This window comes from Marmota marmota, unplaced genomic scaffold (assembly GCF_001458135.2).
Source record: "Marmota marmota marmota unplaced genomic scaffold, marMar, whole genome shotgun sequence".
NCBI classification, from domain to species: Eukaryota; Metazoa; Chordata; class Mammalia; order Rodentia; family Sciuridae; genus Marmota; species Marmota marmota.
In genome coordinates this window covers 8691209-8705241 of record NW_026000241.1, presented here as the reverse complement: position 1 = coordinate 8705241, position 14033 = coordinate 8691209, and the positions used below count along the sequence as shown (strand labels likewise).

The 14033-nt window shown below is 36.8% G+C and overlaps 1 protein-coding gene across 4 annotated transcripts in view; it reads right to left on the bottom strand.

Annotated features, from left to right (window-relative positions):
* Nucleotides 1-14033, bottom strand: part of Setd2 (SET domain containing 2, histone lysine methyltransferase) — a 106507-nt gene that overhangs the window by 6139 nt on the left and 86335 nt on the right. For 3 of the 4 annotated variants that reach the window (XM_048795195.1, XM_048795196.1, XM_048795197.1), the window contains exon 18: nt 12421-12532. In XM_048795195.1, the coding sequence (XP_048651152.1) occupies nt 12421-12532 (112 nt within the window). Of the gene's footprint in view, nt 1-2186; nt 2240-12420; nt 12533-14033 lie in introns of all 4 variants that reach the window. The other variant, XR_007344350.1, reaches the window with a different exon arrangement.

The window sequence follows — 14033 nt, the reverse complement described above, 5'->3', positions numbered from 1 at the left end:
AGGAGCCGAGTTGGTGTCAGAGCTGAGGATAGCGCTAGTTACTGACATGGAAAACCTTGGGACTGCCACAAGCATTTTTTAGCATTTCTAACAATAAAACTAAGTGGTGCTATTCACTTCTCCAAAAGCCTATTGCCCATGAAAAAAATCTTTTAGCACCAGAAAAGACATGAGACTGGACCAATGGTCCCTAACATGTAACAGGATAATTCACAGGTATCTGCCTGTATAGCAAGTTGCCTCACTGAGATTTAAGAAAACCACCAGATGGCAGGGTGGGACTCTGATACATGAAAAAACAAAGTGTTCCCACGACCTCAACAGTAACTAATTTGCCTTTTCTCCATGTTGGCTCATTTGGGGCCACTAGTCAGTGTAATATTTTTTGTGGGAGCCTACAGAAGCAGTAGCCAGAAGGGAGCACACAGTGAAATGAACACACAAAAGGGTCTGGCAGAAAGCCAGAGCCTACTGCTTTTAGAAACTGATGCTGCTTCCTCATTTGGGTACATTTGGATTCCCTGAAAATCTGGTCTTAAAGTGAATCTTGAGTCTTTGTGACTTAGATGGCAATGGCCTTAAGCTTACTGGGTGGCTCTGGTGCCCATATGCACACTGTGTAATACAACAAATACAAACTCTATCCTTAATCACACACACAGACAAAACTAGATCACAAAGTTCATGTGCCCTAAAACTGAGGAGTATGGCCTATTCCAGAAATGGGTCCCAACAAGAGAGAGAATATACTCAGCTAATGTTTCTCTCTCCCTGAATTAATTAATTAAAATTTTTTTTATTTGTTTTAATTAGTTACCCGTGACAGTTCAATTTTCCCTGAATTTAATTAAATACTTTTTGGAACATGAAACCTAAAGGATTACTTAATGAGGAATTATATCTTTTGGGACAGCACACATCCAGAAGGAGGAGCTGAGCCATTAGAAACACTACAGATACAATTCAACCTAAATTCTGAGACACAGAAATCTGAATGTATATTAATTAAAAGGTTAAGAAAGATGATACTTGGGCTGGGGATGTGGCTCAAGTGGTAGCGTGCTTGACTGGCATGCGTGAGGCGCTGGGTTCGTTCCTCAGCACCACATAAAAATAAAATAAAGATGTTGTATCCACCAAAAACTAAAAAATAAATATTAAAAAAAATTCTCTCTCTAAAAAAAAAGATGATATTGAAAATATATTGCTTTGGAGTTGCATAACAAAATTCTATTTCGTTGAGTGCTTCTAGATAAATTAAGGTGCAGCTGAAAACTTTGTTCAAAAAAAAAAAAAGGTAGGGAGTGGTGAGAGTGCTAGAATAGGAGCAAAAGATCTCTAAAATAAATTCTAACAATAGTATTTCCAAAGTCTGGATTACACATAGGCTCCCATTTGCTTCATTCAGAAGGAAGTAGAGTTTACAGAAACTCAGGAACTAAAGTTTTTTAAAAGACATTACTAGTAGCTGATGTGGTGGAATGAATTGGGAGTTCTGAGGAAGGAGGATCACAAATTCAAGGCCAGCCTCAGCAACTTAGTGAGGCCTTGTCTCAAAATAAAAAATAAAAGAGCTGGGGATGTGGCTCATTGGTTAAGCCCCAATCCTCAGTATTGCCAAAAGAAAAGGAAAGGGGACCAAAAAAAAAAAAAGGATGGGAGGTAGCTTAGCCTAGCTCAGTGGTAGTGCTTGCCTCAGCATGCATAAGAACCTGGTTCAATCCCCAGTAATAGCAGTGCACACATTACTAGGAACCAGTGGGCCTCCTACTCTGTGTATCTGGCCTAAGAGTATTGCAGACCTAGGATTTCTCTCTGGTTCCCCAACTGATGAACAGGTTATCCTGACTGAGCAACACAATCACAGAGATCTGCACTCTGGCTCTGACAATCCCCCTCAAATGTGATTTCTTAGTTCTTCATGACTGGTAAGTGATTTCTATGAAATTATTTTGCAAACTGACCTGACTCCAAAAATGAGATCATCAACTGAAAGAACTCTTGGCCCTGATCCCACCCTCTGCAACTCCCTCAATCCAATACTCTACAATAATTATTTTACTATAACATAGAGAACACTAGTATACCTCATAACTGTTAATTTTAAGCCAGGAGATAGCTGCTCTCAATTGTGCAGTCAGCAATGATTAAGGTCTGAGGTTCTCAAAAAGAAGATTTGAACTCACCACAGGATGGATGATGGAAGAGAGTACAAGATGACCAGGAGTAGGGAACAATACTGGAGGAAAACAGAGAAGGAAGGCTCTCACAGATGCTTAGCCTCATTATCAAAAGCTTCTACCACCACCCAGCATTCTTCAAAGGATTCTCTATCCACTGCATACCTTCCCTTGGTCATTCCATATGCTTCTATGTTTCCAATAAGCACTAATGTACTGTTGACCCAAACCTAGACTTGACGATCTACCAGCTTTTACTATTCTGAATCTCACAGGGAGCTCAAATTCTATACTGAACTTTTCTCCACCTCCTCCTATTCTTTCCTTCATTTCCTAGAATGAACAGTGGGTTGGTTGCTTCCCGCTTCCCGCCCCCCCCCCCCCCGCCGCAACCAGGGGTGCTTAGCCATGGAGCTACATCTCTATCTCTTTTTATTTTGTATTCTGAGACAGAGTCTCACTTAGCTGCTTAGGGTCTTGCTAAATTGCTGAGGTTGGCTTTGAACTTTCAATCTTTCTTCAGCTTTCCAAGCTGCTGTGATTATAGGCATGCACTGGGCAAACAGTCAGATCTTACTCATGCAAGCTAAAAATGAGGGTTGTGGGTATCCTTGCTTTTTTCTTACCCACTAGTTTGCTAAGTGCTGAATATTGCCTTCTCAAATGTCTTTGCCTGGTTCCCCAATATCTCTACTCTTGAGTTCCACACTTTGCCTGAACCATTATAAGACTCTTCAATCTGATCTTCCTGTCACTGACCCTGTTTTTCAAATGGGCTTGTTTCAGTACAGGGACACACAATCGACTGACTCCCCCCACTAAAAGTATTCATTGGCTCCAAGTACCTATCTATTAATCACATTAGTAGGACAGTAAAACCTCAGAAAATTTAAATCTGACTTACTTTTCCATTTGTGGAGTGGGTGGTCCTAGTGATAGAACCCAGAGCCTCACATATGCTAGACAAGCATTCTCCCACTGAATTATAATCTAAGCCTTACTTGTTCACCACCCTATATACAAACAAACTCTCATCATGACAAATTATTTTCACTGTTTTCTATATATACTCTGTACTGTTCTGATTTTATGCCTTTGTAAAAACTGCTTTATGTATCTCAAATGCTCAACCCTATTAATTTAACAATAGATAAAACTGTGTTTTTTGTAACATCTCTGATGCATCTTCTTACACTATGATCACTATGTTCCTAAAACATTTTGTGTATACTGTGGCAATTACCCCACTGTATCCTTTTAGATCTATTTTTAGCTAAACTTCCTGAAAACCAGGATCCAGTTTTAATCTCTTTCAATCTGTAATACCTCACACGTCTGTGAATTAATGAAAACTTACAAACTTACTCTGTACTTTCAAGGGGATTCCTAAGTGAAGGTCCTAAAGATGAAAAATATGGGACATAAATACCTTCCCCAAAGACATCTTTCTCCTGTTTACTGAAATGTTAGCTCAATGAATGCAATTGTGAAGTGTTAAGAAGGACAGATGCAGGGGCTGGGGATGTGGCTCAAGCGGTAGCGCGCTCGCCTGGCATGCGTGCGGCCCGGGTTCGATCCTCAGCACCACATACAAACAAAGATGTTGTGTCCGCCGAAAACTAAAAAATAAATATTAAAAAAAAAAAACCTCTTTCTCTCTCTTTAAAAAAAAAAAAAAAAAAGAACGACAGATGCAAATAAGTTCTAGCTATCCAAGTCCAATTGGGACTGTGGAAGAGACTATGGTTTAGAAAGAGACCCAAAGACCAATAGCCCAAACCTTTGCCTTGTGCTTCAGGGCAAGGTCAGGCAGAAGATCAAAGCTCATTTGTTTCTCTATCTGCTTTCTTTACCAAAGGGTTAACAATAAAGAATAGAAGACTTTGGTTTGGATTTTTTCATTAGAAATACAAGAAAAGGTAAAGATGACAAATCACAGATAAAAAGTCTAAGAAACTAAGATAGTTTTTTGCAATGTCCAGATAATTTTTTGCAAGAAGCACATTGACACTTAAGGAGTTTTAACCTTAGGTAACTTTCTGTACAGCCACTACCCCCACCAACACAAAACCATCCCTTACAGATCCTTTGTGTACTGCTAATAGTAACATATAATAGTGCAGCTATTTGGAAAACTTAAAATTTCTTAAAAAGCTAAACATAACTTTATCCAATGACTCAGCAATTCTACTTCTAGGTATTTACCTAACACAAGTGAAAATATGTGTTCAAAGACTTGTGAAAATGTTCATTCATGTAGCATTATTTATTAATTTATTTATTATTAACAAGTCAAATAGCAGAAACAACCCAAATTACACCAACTGATAAATGGATAAACAAAATGTTATACATATTTATAACAGAATAGTATTTATTCATAAAAGGAATGAAATCCTGATACATACTATACCAAAGATGAATCTTGAAAACATGCTAAATAAGTCAGTCATAAAAGACTACATACTGTATGATTTCATTTATATAAAATGTCCACAAAAGGCAAATTTATCAAGAAAGAAAGTAATTAGTGGTTGGGCTAAAGTGGGAACTAACCAAATGGATATGAGATCTTATTGGGAGGATTAAAATGTTCTAAAACCAAATTGTGGTAATGGTTTGAATAATTTGTGATTTTATTAAAAGTCATTGAATTATAAACCCAAAACAATTAGGTTTGATGCAAAGTATATTATACCTCAATAAAGTTACTGGTTCACCCTCCCCTTTTTCTTTACTTCTCTCAAAAGCCCTGCCATAGGGCTGGGGTTGGGGCTGAGGGGTAAAGTGCTTCCCTGGCACATGTCAGGTACTATATGTGAATAATATACATATAGAGATAGATAGATAGATAGAGAGAGAGAGAGAAAGAGAGAGATACAAACAAGAAAAGGGAAAATGATGGAGACTGGAGACAGTAAAAACAGTGATTGCCAGGGACTGGGGATGGAACAGCAAGGAGGGAAAGCAGGACAGACAGAAAACAATTTTTTAGGACCCCGAAACTTCTCTGTATGACATTATACTGGTGAATACATGCCATTATACATTTATCAAAACCCACAGAATGTACAATACCAAGAGTGAATCCTAATATTAATTATAGTCTTTGGTGCTAATTATGTATAAGTACAGATTCATCAAATTTAACAACTGTACTTCTCTGGTACTAGAAGTTGCTATGTATGTGCAGTAGTAGGGGTATATGGGAACACCACAGTCTCTTTTCTTTCTGCCTTTGATCTATTTTCTGCTCAATTTGGCTGTGCCACAATAGAACAAAATATTAAGACTATTTTTTTAAAATAACTTTTTCAGACAAACAAAAACAGAAAATTCATCACCAGTAAATCAGAAATACTAGAACTATTAGAGGGAATTCTTCAGGCTAAAGGAAAATAATTCCAGATGGAAACACAATTGTACATGACACAAAAATAGCAATAGATATTTCTCATGAAGTTTTAAAAATTTCTTTAACAGTTAACAGACTCTGTGTATGGTACTGGAGATTTAACACAAGGCCTAATGCATGCTAACCTGTGCTACCAATAAGATTCAACCCTAGCCTCATTAACAAACTTTAAAGCTGAAAACAGTAATATATTCTGGGGTTCATAACACAAAAAAATAAAATTAAATTTATACCATAAAAAAAAGTGGCATATGATACAACGGTAGGCTACAATGAGATAAATACATATATTGTAAATCTTAGGTCTCATAATACCTTTGCATTCTTGAAACATTGAGGACCCCAAAAAGCTTTTATTCATGAGAAATATCTATCAAGATTTTTTATATTATAAATTAAACAAACTGGGAATGAATAAAATTTCAAAAAAAACATTAAAAACTTTTCATGTTAATATAAATAAACATATGAAATACATTTTTTTGTAAAAAAGTAACTACTTTCCAAAACTAAAGAAATTTGGCAAAAGTGGCACAGGCTCTACATTTGCAAATTCCCTTATGTTTCACTTAATAGAAGAAATGTGAATGTAAGGGAATAACAAAGGCATGCAATGTTTCGGGAAACAGTTTTTGACTCATGGCTCCTTGAAATGGTCTTGACAACCCTAGAGGTCCTACACCAAATTTTAAGAACCACAGCCTTAGAGCAACCACAAAAAACCTCAGTAAAACAAAGAGGTATAGCTAATAAGCCAACAAAAAAGAGAAAAAAATAGAAACCTGGAAAATTTTAAACCCAAAAGAAACGAGGAAAAAAGAGAACAAAAGATGAAAAATTTTAAAAACAAAGTAAGAGATTTTAAACCCAATCCTATCGATATTTAATAGATGTGTCAACACATTAAACATACCCATCTTCTCCCAACTTTCAAAATCTGATAAACCAAACTAATAGTATTTTGCTATCTATTTTCTTAATAGCTATATAAAACGTATCTATTGACTTTAAGCCTAATTCTGGGCTTGACTTTGATACATTTAGATATGTTGTAAATGAGAATAATTTTTCACAGAATGCTAATTACCACACCCACCTTATTTTCCCATGGCCGTCACTGTGAATATTCTATCACTTTAGTGCACTCAGCCTTTCTAGAATTTGTGAACTCATTTATTATCACTAACTCTAGGGCATGTTAGAAACTATATTCTTGCCTATAACATGTTACTTTTTGTATATACAGATGTATAGACAGATGCACACACAATGAATCAGTGAAGGAAATTAGACCCAGTCCCCATAAATAGGGCATTAAGCAGCTCCTGGTCTACTGTTTGTTTTCAGAAAATGACTGCTGAATGATATAGTTAGACAGTGCTAACTATGCTTCAATTCTGTTAACTTTCTAGGCTCTCATCTTACGAAACAGGATACCATTTCATTCAATCCTTCATTTTTTGCCTAGAAGTGTTACAACAGTGCTTTCAAAACTTTTAGTTTTCACAATTCTGTTAAAACAAACAAACAAACAAACAACAACAACAACAACAAAAACAGCAAACAATGGTTAGCTGGGCACAGTGGCATACACCTGGAATCTCCAGCTACTTAGGAGGCTAAAATAGGAGGATTGCAAATCTGAGGCCAGCATAGGCAATTTAGCAAGATTGTTTTAAATTAAAATAAAAAAGGACTGAAGTAGATTGCTTGCCTCAAATGTGCAAGACCTGGGTTCAATCCCCAAAAACACAAATAAATAAATAATAAAATAAAAAAGTATTTTAACCCCCAAAAGTAAGTTAAAAAATCAAAAACCTTACTTCATCCTCTTTTTCTATGGAAAGGTGTTACAGAAAATGCACAAGAAAAATATCAGATAATCTTTAGATTCTAGAACAAAACTCCCTGGGTCATGCTAGGGCTGGCCAGATAGGAGACTCAAAAGGAAAAGCTTCAAGAAGATAAACTCTTATTATTCAGAGCCTAATTTACACATTACCCTCCCAAGTTTTCTTCAATTTCCTTTTAAATTGCATTTTTCCCCTCTATAAATGTCTCTAGCCCTTAGAGTCAAAACTGTAATTAACCACTAAACCATATAATAATATATACTTTCAATCTTACTGTTATGGTATAGATCCTAAATGTTCCCCAAACACCATGAGTTGAAGGTTTGGTCACCAGTTGATGATATTGTCAAGAGATAGGGTCTAATTGGAAGAAGTTAGGTCACTGGGGAGTATGCCCTTCAAGAATATGCTGGGAATCAGCCGCTTCCTCTCTCTTTAGCTTCCTAGCCACTATGATATGAACAGCTTTGCTCTACCACGTGCTTTCCACCATGATATTATACCTTGCCACAGGCCCAAAACAATGGGGTTAAGTGATCATAAACTGAAACCTATAAACACCATGAGCCAAAATAATTATTTTCCCTTTTAAGATTTTTATCGGAGGTATTTGCAACAGAAAGTTGACTAACGCACTTACCATCCTATAGGCCCTAAGAGCAATAATCTTGTCGCATACTGCTTTTGTATCCCCAGGTTTCGGTGTTTATGTTAAATAGGAACTCAAATGTCTGATAAGTAACCAAAATGTAAAAAAAAAAAAAAAAAAAGAGTGGGATTAATCTCATGTCTGTATGATTTGAAATGTGGTTTTGGATCCAAAGTTAAAGTTAGTAGACAATGATTAAAGCATTGTGTTTTGGTTGTTAATACTTCCAATATTCTACCCCCCAAATACACATGCACCCACAGAAACAGGACAGAGATCAGAAATAACCTGATAAATATACAATATACATACTCTGAGGAATATGGATATAGTAAGGTTTTATGTCTATACTTCTCTTAATAGTCAATCACAAACAGTAAGTACTATAACTTAGTCTTAAATGTGTATGAGAATTGCCTAGGGACTTTAGATTCTGATCTAGGAGGAAGTATGATCTAGGGATTGGGATTCTGCAGTTTTAATATGTGCTTCTGGGCACTGAATAGATTCATTGTGAAGTCCTTAACTCCAATTAGTTCAATTTCTACCACCACCAGAGTTTTTAAAATGCAAAGTCAGATCGTGTTACCAAACTACTTTAAGGATTTGCCATTACTTAGAAAGAGAATGGAGTTCTAATTGCTTAGAATGGCATGTAAGGCTGCTCTTTTACTTGGCTGCTGCTGCTACTACTACCACTATGTGTGTTTTTTTGTTTTATATTTTGTTATATTTTTTGGTACTGGGGATTAAACCTAGGGGTGCTTTGTGACAGGCACAGAGAGTGGCACCCACCTGAAATCCCAGTGACCTGGGAGGGCGAGGCAGAATTGTAAGTTTGATGCCAGCCTCAGCAACTTAGCAAAGCCCTAAGCAACTTAGTAAAACCCTGTCACAAAATAAAAACAAAACAAAATAAAAGTTACTCCTCACACTTCAGATAGATCCCTAATATCCAGAGTACACAAAGAACTCAAAAAATTAAACAATAAGATAACAAATAACCCAATCAACAAATGGGCCAAGGACCTGAACAGACACTTCTCAGAAGAGGACATAAAATCAATCAACAAGTACATGAAAAAATGCTCACCATCTCTAGCAGTCAGAGAAATGCAAATCAAAACCACCCTAAGATACCATCTCACTCCAGTAAGATTGGCAGCCATTAGGAAGTCAAACAACAACAAGTGCTGGCGAGGATGTGGGGAAAAGGGCACACTTGTACATTGCTGGTGGGACTGCAAATTGGTGCGGCCAATTTGGAAAGCAGTATGGAGATTTCTTGGAAAGCTGGGAATGGAACCACCATTTAACCCAGCTATTCCCCTTCTTGGTCTATTCCTTAAAGACCTAAAAACAGCATACTACAGGGACACTGCTACATCAATGTTCATAGCAGCACAATTCACAATAGCAAGACTGTGGAACCAACCTAGATGTCCTTCAATAGACGAATGGATAAAAAAAATGTGGCATTTATACACAATGGGGTATTACTCTGCATTAAAAAATGACAAAATCATAGAATTTGCAGGGAAATGGATGGCATTAGAGCAGATTATGCTAAGTGAAGCTAGCCAATCCCTAAAAAACAAATGCCAAATGTCTTCTTTGATATAAGGAGAGTAACTGGGAACAGAGTATGGTCGAAGAGCATGAGAAGAAGATTAACATTAAATAGGGATGAGAGATGGGAGGGAAAGGGAAAGAGAAGGGAAATTGCATGGAAATGGAAGGAGACCCTCAGAGTTATACAAAAGTACATACAAGAGGAAGTGAGGGGAAAGGGAAAAATAATACAAGGGGGACAAATGAATGTCAGTAGAGGGCGCAGAGAGAGAAGAGGCGAGGGGAGGGGAGGGGAGGGGGGATAGTAGAGGATAGGAAAGGCAGCAGAATACAACAGACACTAGTATGGCAATATGTAAATCAGTGGATGTGTAACCCATGTGATTCTGCAATCTGTATACGGGGTAAAAATGGGAGTTCATAACCCACTTGAATCAAAGTGTGAAATATGATATGTCAAGAAGTATGTAATGTTTTAAACAACCAACAATAAAAATTAAAAAAAATTAAAAAATAAAAAAAAAATAAAAGGAGCTGGGGAAGTGGCTCAGTGGTAAAGCACCTCAGGGTTCAATTCATTATATATATATATATATATATATTAAAAAAAAAAAAAAAAAAAAAAAGAACCTACTTGTGCCTCACCACTGAGCTATATTTTTTCTTCTGAGATAGGGTCTCACTAAGTTAACCAAGTCTGCCCTAGAATTTGCAAACCTCCTGCCTCAGCCTACCGAAAGCTAGAATTAGAGGTGTGCATCACTATACCCAGTTTTGGCTTCTATTTCTCAGTTCCTACTTTGTGTTTGACAGTTTTGATGAGCTAGATTTTCATACCAAAAAAAAAAAAAGGCTTTCCTCTGAATATTAAATAAGCAATAGTAGACTTTATGCCTACTTTTCATTTGCTTTGAAAGGCCTAACTTAGTAGACACACATCAAACCAAAAGACTGAATCATAATTAATGAAGTACCCATGAACTAGCTTGGCTTTAAGCAGGAGATATGGTCTCCAATGTGACCATCTCTGGCCCCAGAGCTCAGCTAAACTGTTGCACCACAAATTTCAGTCCCTATTTTTTTTAAAAGATATAGCTAACATAGCTATAGAAGTCTGGAAAGAGGAAACTGTATATTGTGTTTATCTGTTTTATTTTTGTGGTTCTGGGAATTGAACCCAGGGCCTCAACATTCTAGACAAGAGCTCTACGACTGACCCATATCTCCAGGCCTTGTTTGTGTATAAGTTTATACGTATAATCATTTAAATGGCAATTGCTTAGTAGTCCTGGACATATTCTAAAATGATTCAAGAACACATGATAGCACAACAGCTGGAGAGTAGCAGCTATGTGATTTAAGAGAATCATCTGAAATCTTATCAAGTTCCATGCGGATTTAACTTAATTGTGTATATTTTTTGGCAAATATCTAATACACGGTAAAGAAAGAAAAACCATTCCTCCAAAAGTTGATATAAAAGAAAGTATGAATCTGCTTCTATTTTACTTATCTTTCACTCCAGCTCTTTCTTCCCTCTTCCACCTATCCCTACTAATTTAATTAAATGCCTCTTCTTATTTTGAAAATAAAATAATATTATTCAATAGATTTTATAACATAGAAAAATATGGTCTCGTTCAAGATACCTCTTCCAACCAGGCGCGGTGGCACATGCCTATAATCCCAGCGGCTCAGGAGGCTGAGACGGGAGGGGAGGATTGAGAGTTTAAAGCCAGCCTTAGTAACAGTGAGCGCTAAGCAACTCAGTGAAACCCTATCTCTAATAAAATAGATAACTGGGCTGGGGATGTGGCTCAGTGGTTGAGTGCCCTTGTTCAATCCCTGGTATAAAAAAAAAAAAAAGATACCTCTTCCTTGGAGTCAGTTGAATCTTATTATTAAGTGAAAAGAATAAAGAGTTGGTTTAATTCAGTCATGGAATATTTGATTTATATGACCTCTAATGCTAATTACTGTCTTGTCAGAGGTGGAGATGAGAAAGTTTTCTTTCCTGCTTTGTTCTAGTATTTTCATAGTAAATTATTTGTACTTCAAATCTTAAAGGGGGTGGGGGCAGCCTTATATTGCTTTGGTGAGTTTTTAAAATGTAACCAGTTTGGGGCTGGGGTTGTGACTCAGCAGTAGAGTGCTTGCCTAGCACACATGAAGCACTGAGTTCGATCCTCAGCACCACATAAAAATGAAATAAAGATATTTAAAAAAATGTAATTAGTTTAACTTCATTCTAGATCCAACAATGTCAAAATAGAAAATCATTAAATCATACCATCCATGTAAGTAAACATTCAGTTTAAAGAGCCAAAACACATGTGGAAAGAAACCATCTATCCATCCATCTCACCATCAAGAAAAATATAGTAGATCTACATGAACTAAAAAGTTAGGATATGCTAAAAGAAGTTATAAAAGCATGAATATTATGACTGCCTTAGGGCTTCTCTTGTTGTCACTCTTTGCCTTCTGTTACTGTTATTAATGCCATAACACATTTTCATAATTGGTCTATTCAAAACTCTTTACACGCGCGCGTGCGCACACACACACACACACACACACATATCCCTTAAATGAGTAAGTAGCTAGCGTATATCTGAGTCCATCAAAGCTAAAAATAAAAGAGGGAGGGGACTTTCACATATTTTTTAGAATAAGGGAAAAAAAAGAAATCCCAAAAGCCATGTGATCTTGGTTCTCAAATAGTCAGAAACATATGTAAGCCACACTCACCTTCATGGGGTTTTCATCATATGTTGGGGTTCCCAGGTCCATCTCGGCTTCATGCTCAAGGCTGGCATCATCTCCTGGGCTTTCCCAAGTAGGAGGATCCCACTGAGTCTGCCTAGAAGGAAGTAATAACAGCCATGACGTCATGGCTAGAAAACAGAGTACCTCAGCATAGGCATCTCTGTTCATATATACATAAAATAGAAATGCAATAGGATGCAAAACAAGTCAGCACCAGGAGATTGAGACAATTCTGGTATCTTACCATCAATAATGATTCTAGCTGTTTAGAATTATTATTATTATTATTATTATTATTATTATTATTTCTGTGGAAAATAATAGTGTTGAAGACAGCAATAAAGGCAAACATGTTGTGGGCCATTCATCTATTGGTTTGTTTTTGGAACTGGAGATTGAACCCAAGGGCACTTTATCACTAAGCTACATACCTAGTATCCCCAGTCCTTTTTAAATTTGAGACAATGTCCTGTTAAATTGCTTAGACTGGCCTTGAACTTACAATCCTCTTGCCTCAGGCCCCTGAGTCACTGGGATTACAGTCCTGTCACCTCATCCAGATCTCACCTGACTCTTCATTTCTGAAAATAGGATATAGCAAATCCTAAAGAATACACAAAGTAGGTATGCCTATGCTACCCCTCTGCAGGGAAAGCTATCAAGAGTGCTTATACCTAATATGTACTTTGAGCAAAACAAAATAAATCAGAACACAACCCTCAAAATCCTTGATCATGTGAGAAACCTGTTCCTTGCTTTGAGTCTTCTTGTTTGTAGTTTAATGACTGACGGTGTAAAAAACGTGTACAGGTTAAAAACTTGTGTCCTCTGCTAAAAATATTCAACTGACTGGAAAAAGACTCAGTTGGCCCTGTTAACTCAAAGAATGTTTATAGTTGTTTTGAAAATAAGCAGGCAAAGATTTTAAGCTAGATCTATAGGATAAAAATTGGAAGAAAGCACATTCACATTCAGGAGTCTGAAGCCCACTGTCACAGGTAATGTTATAAGGGTATTCATTTCAATTATCAAAAGCCTCAAAGAAGGTATCAAACCAATCTGGCAGGTCAGTAACGTCATTATAGTTTTCTGTTTTCCTACCACACCAATCTTTAATCAGCAACACTAAACACATTTGATATAAAACACTTTTAATGATGATTGTGAGAAGAGGCTTACATCTGATCTATGGAACTTCTTTTAAAAATAGTTAAGATGTTTACTGTAATAGGCTCGGCATTAAGGTGCATGACTGCAATTCCAGCAACAGGAGGAACTCCAGTGAAACCAGCCTTGGCAACTTAGCAAGACCCCATGTCAAAATAACAGATAAAGGGATTGGGGATGTAGCTCAGTAGTAGAATGTTCCTAGGTTCAAACTCCAGTCTGTCTGTCTGTCTCTCTCTCTCTCTCTCTCTCTCTCTCTCTCTCTCACACACACACACACACACACACGCACGCACAAAAAAAAAACCCCAAAACACCACTACTACTGTAATAAATGAACCATAAGCACCTATGTGTTTTATTGTGGAAACTGAAAAGATATATATACATATATAAAAATTCTGTTCTTAGTTGCTAGATAAGGTAAA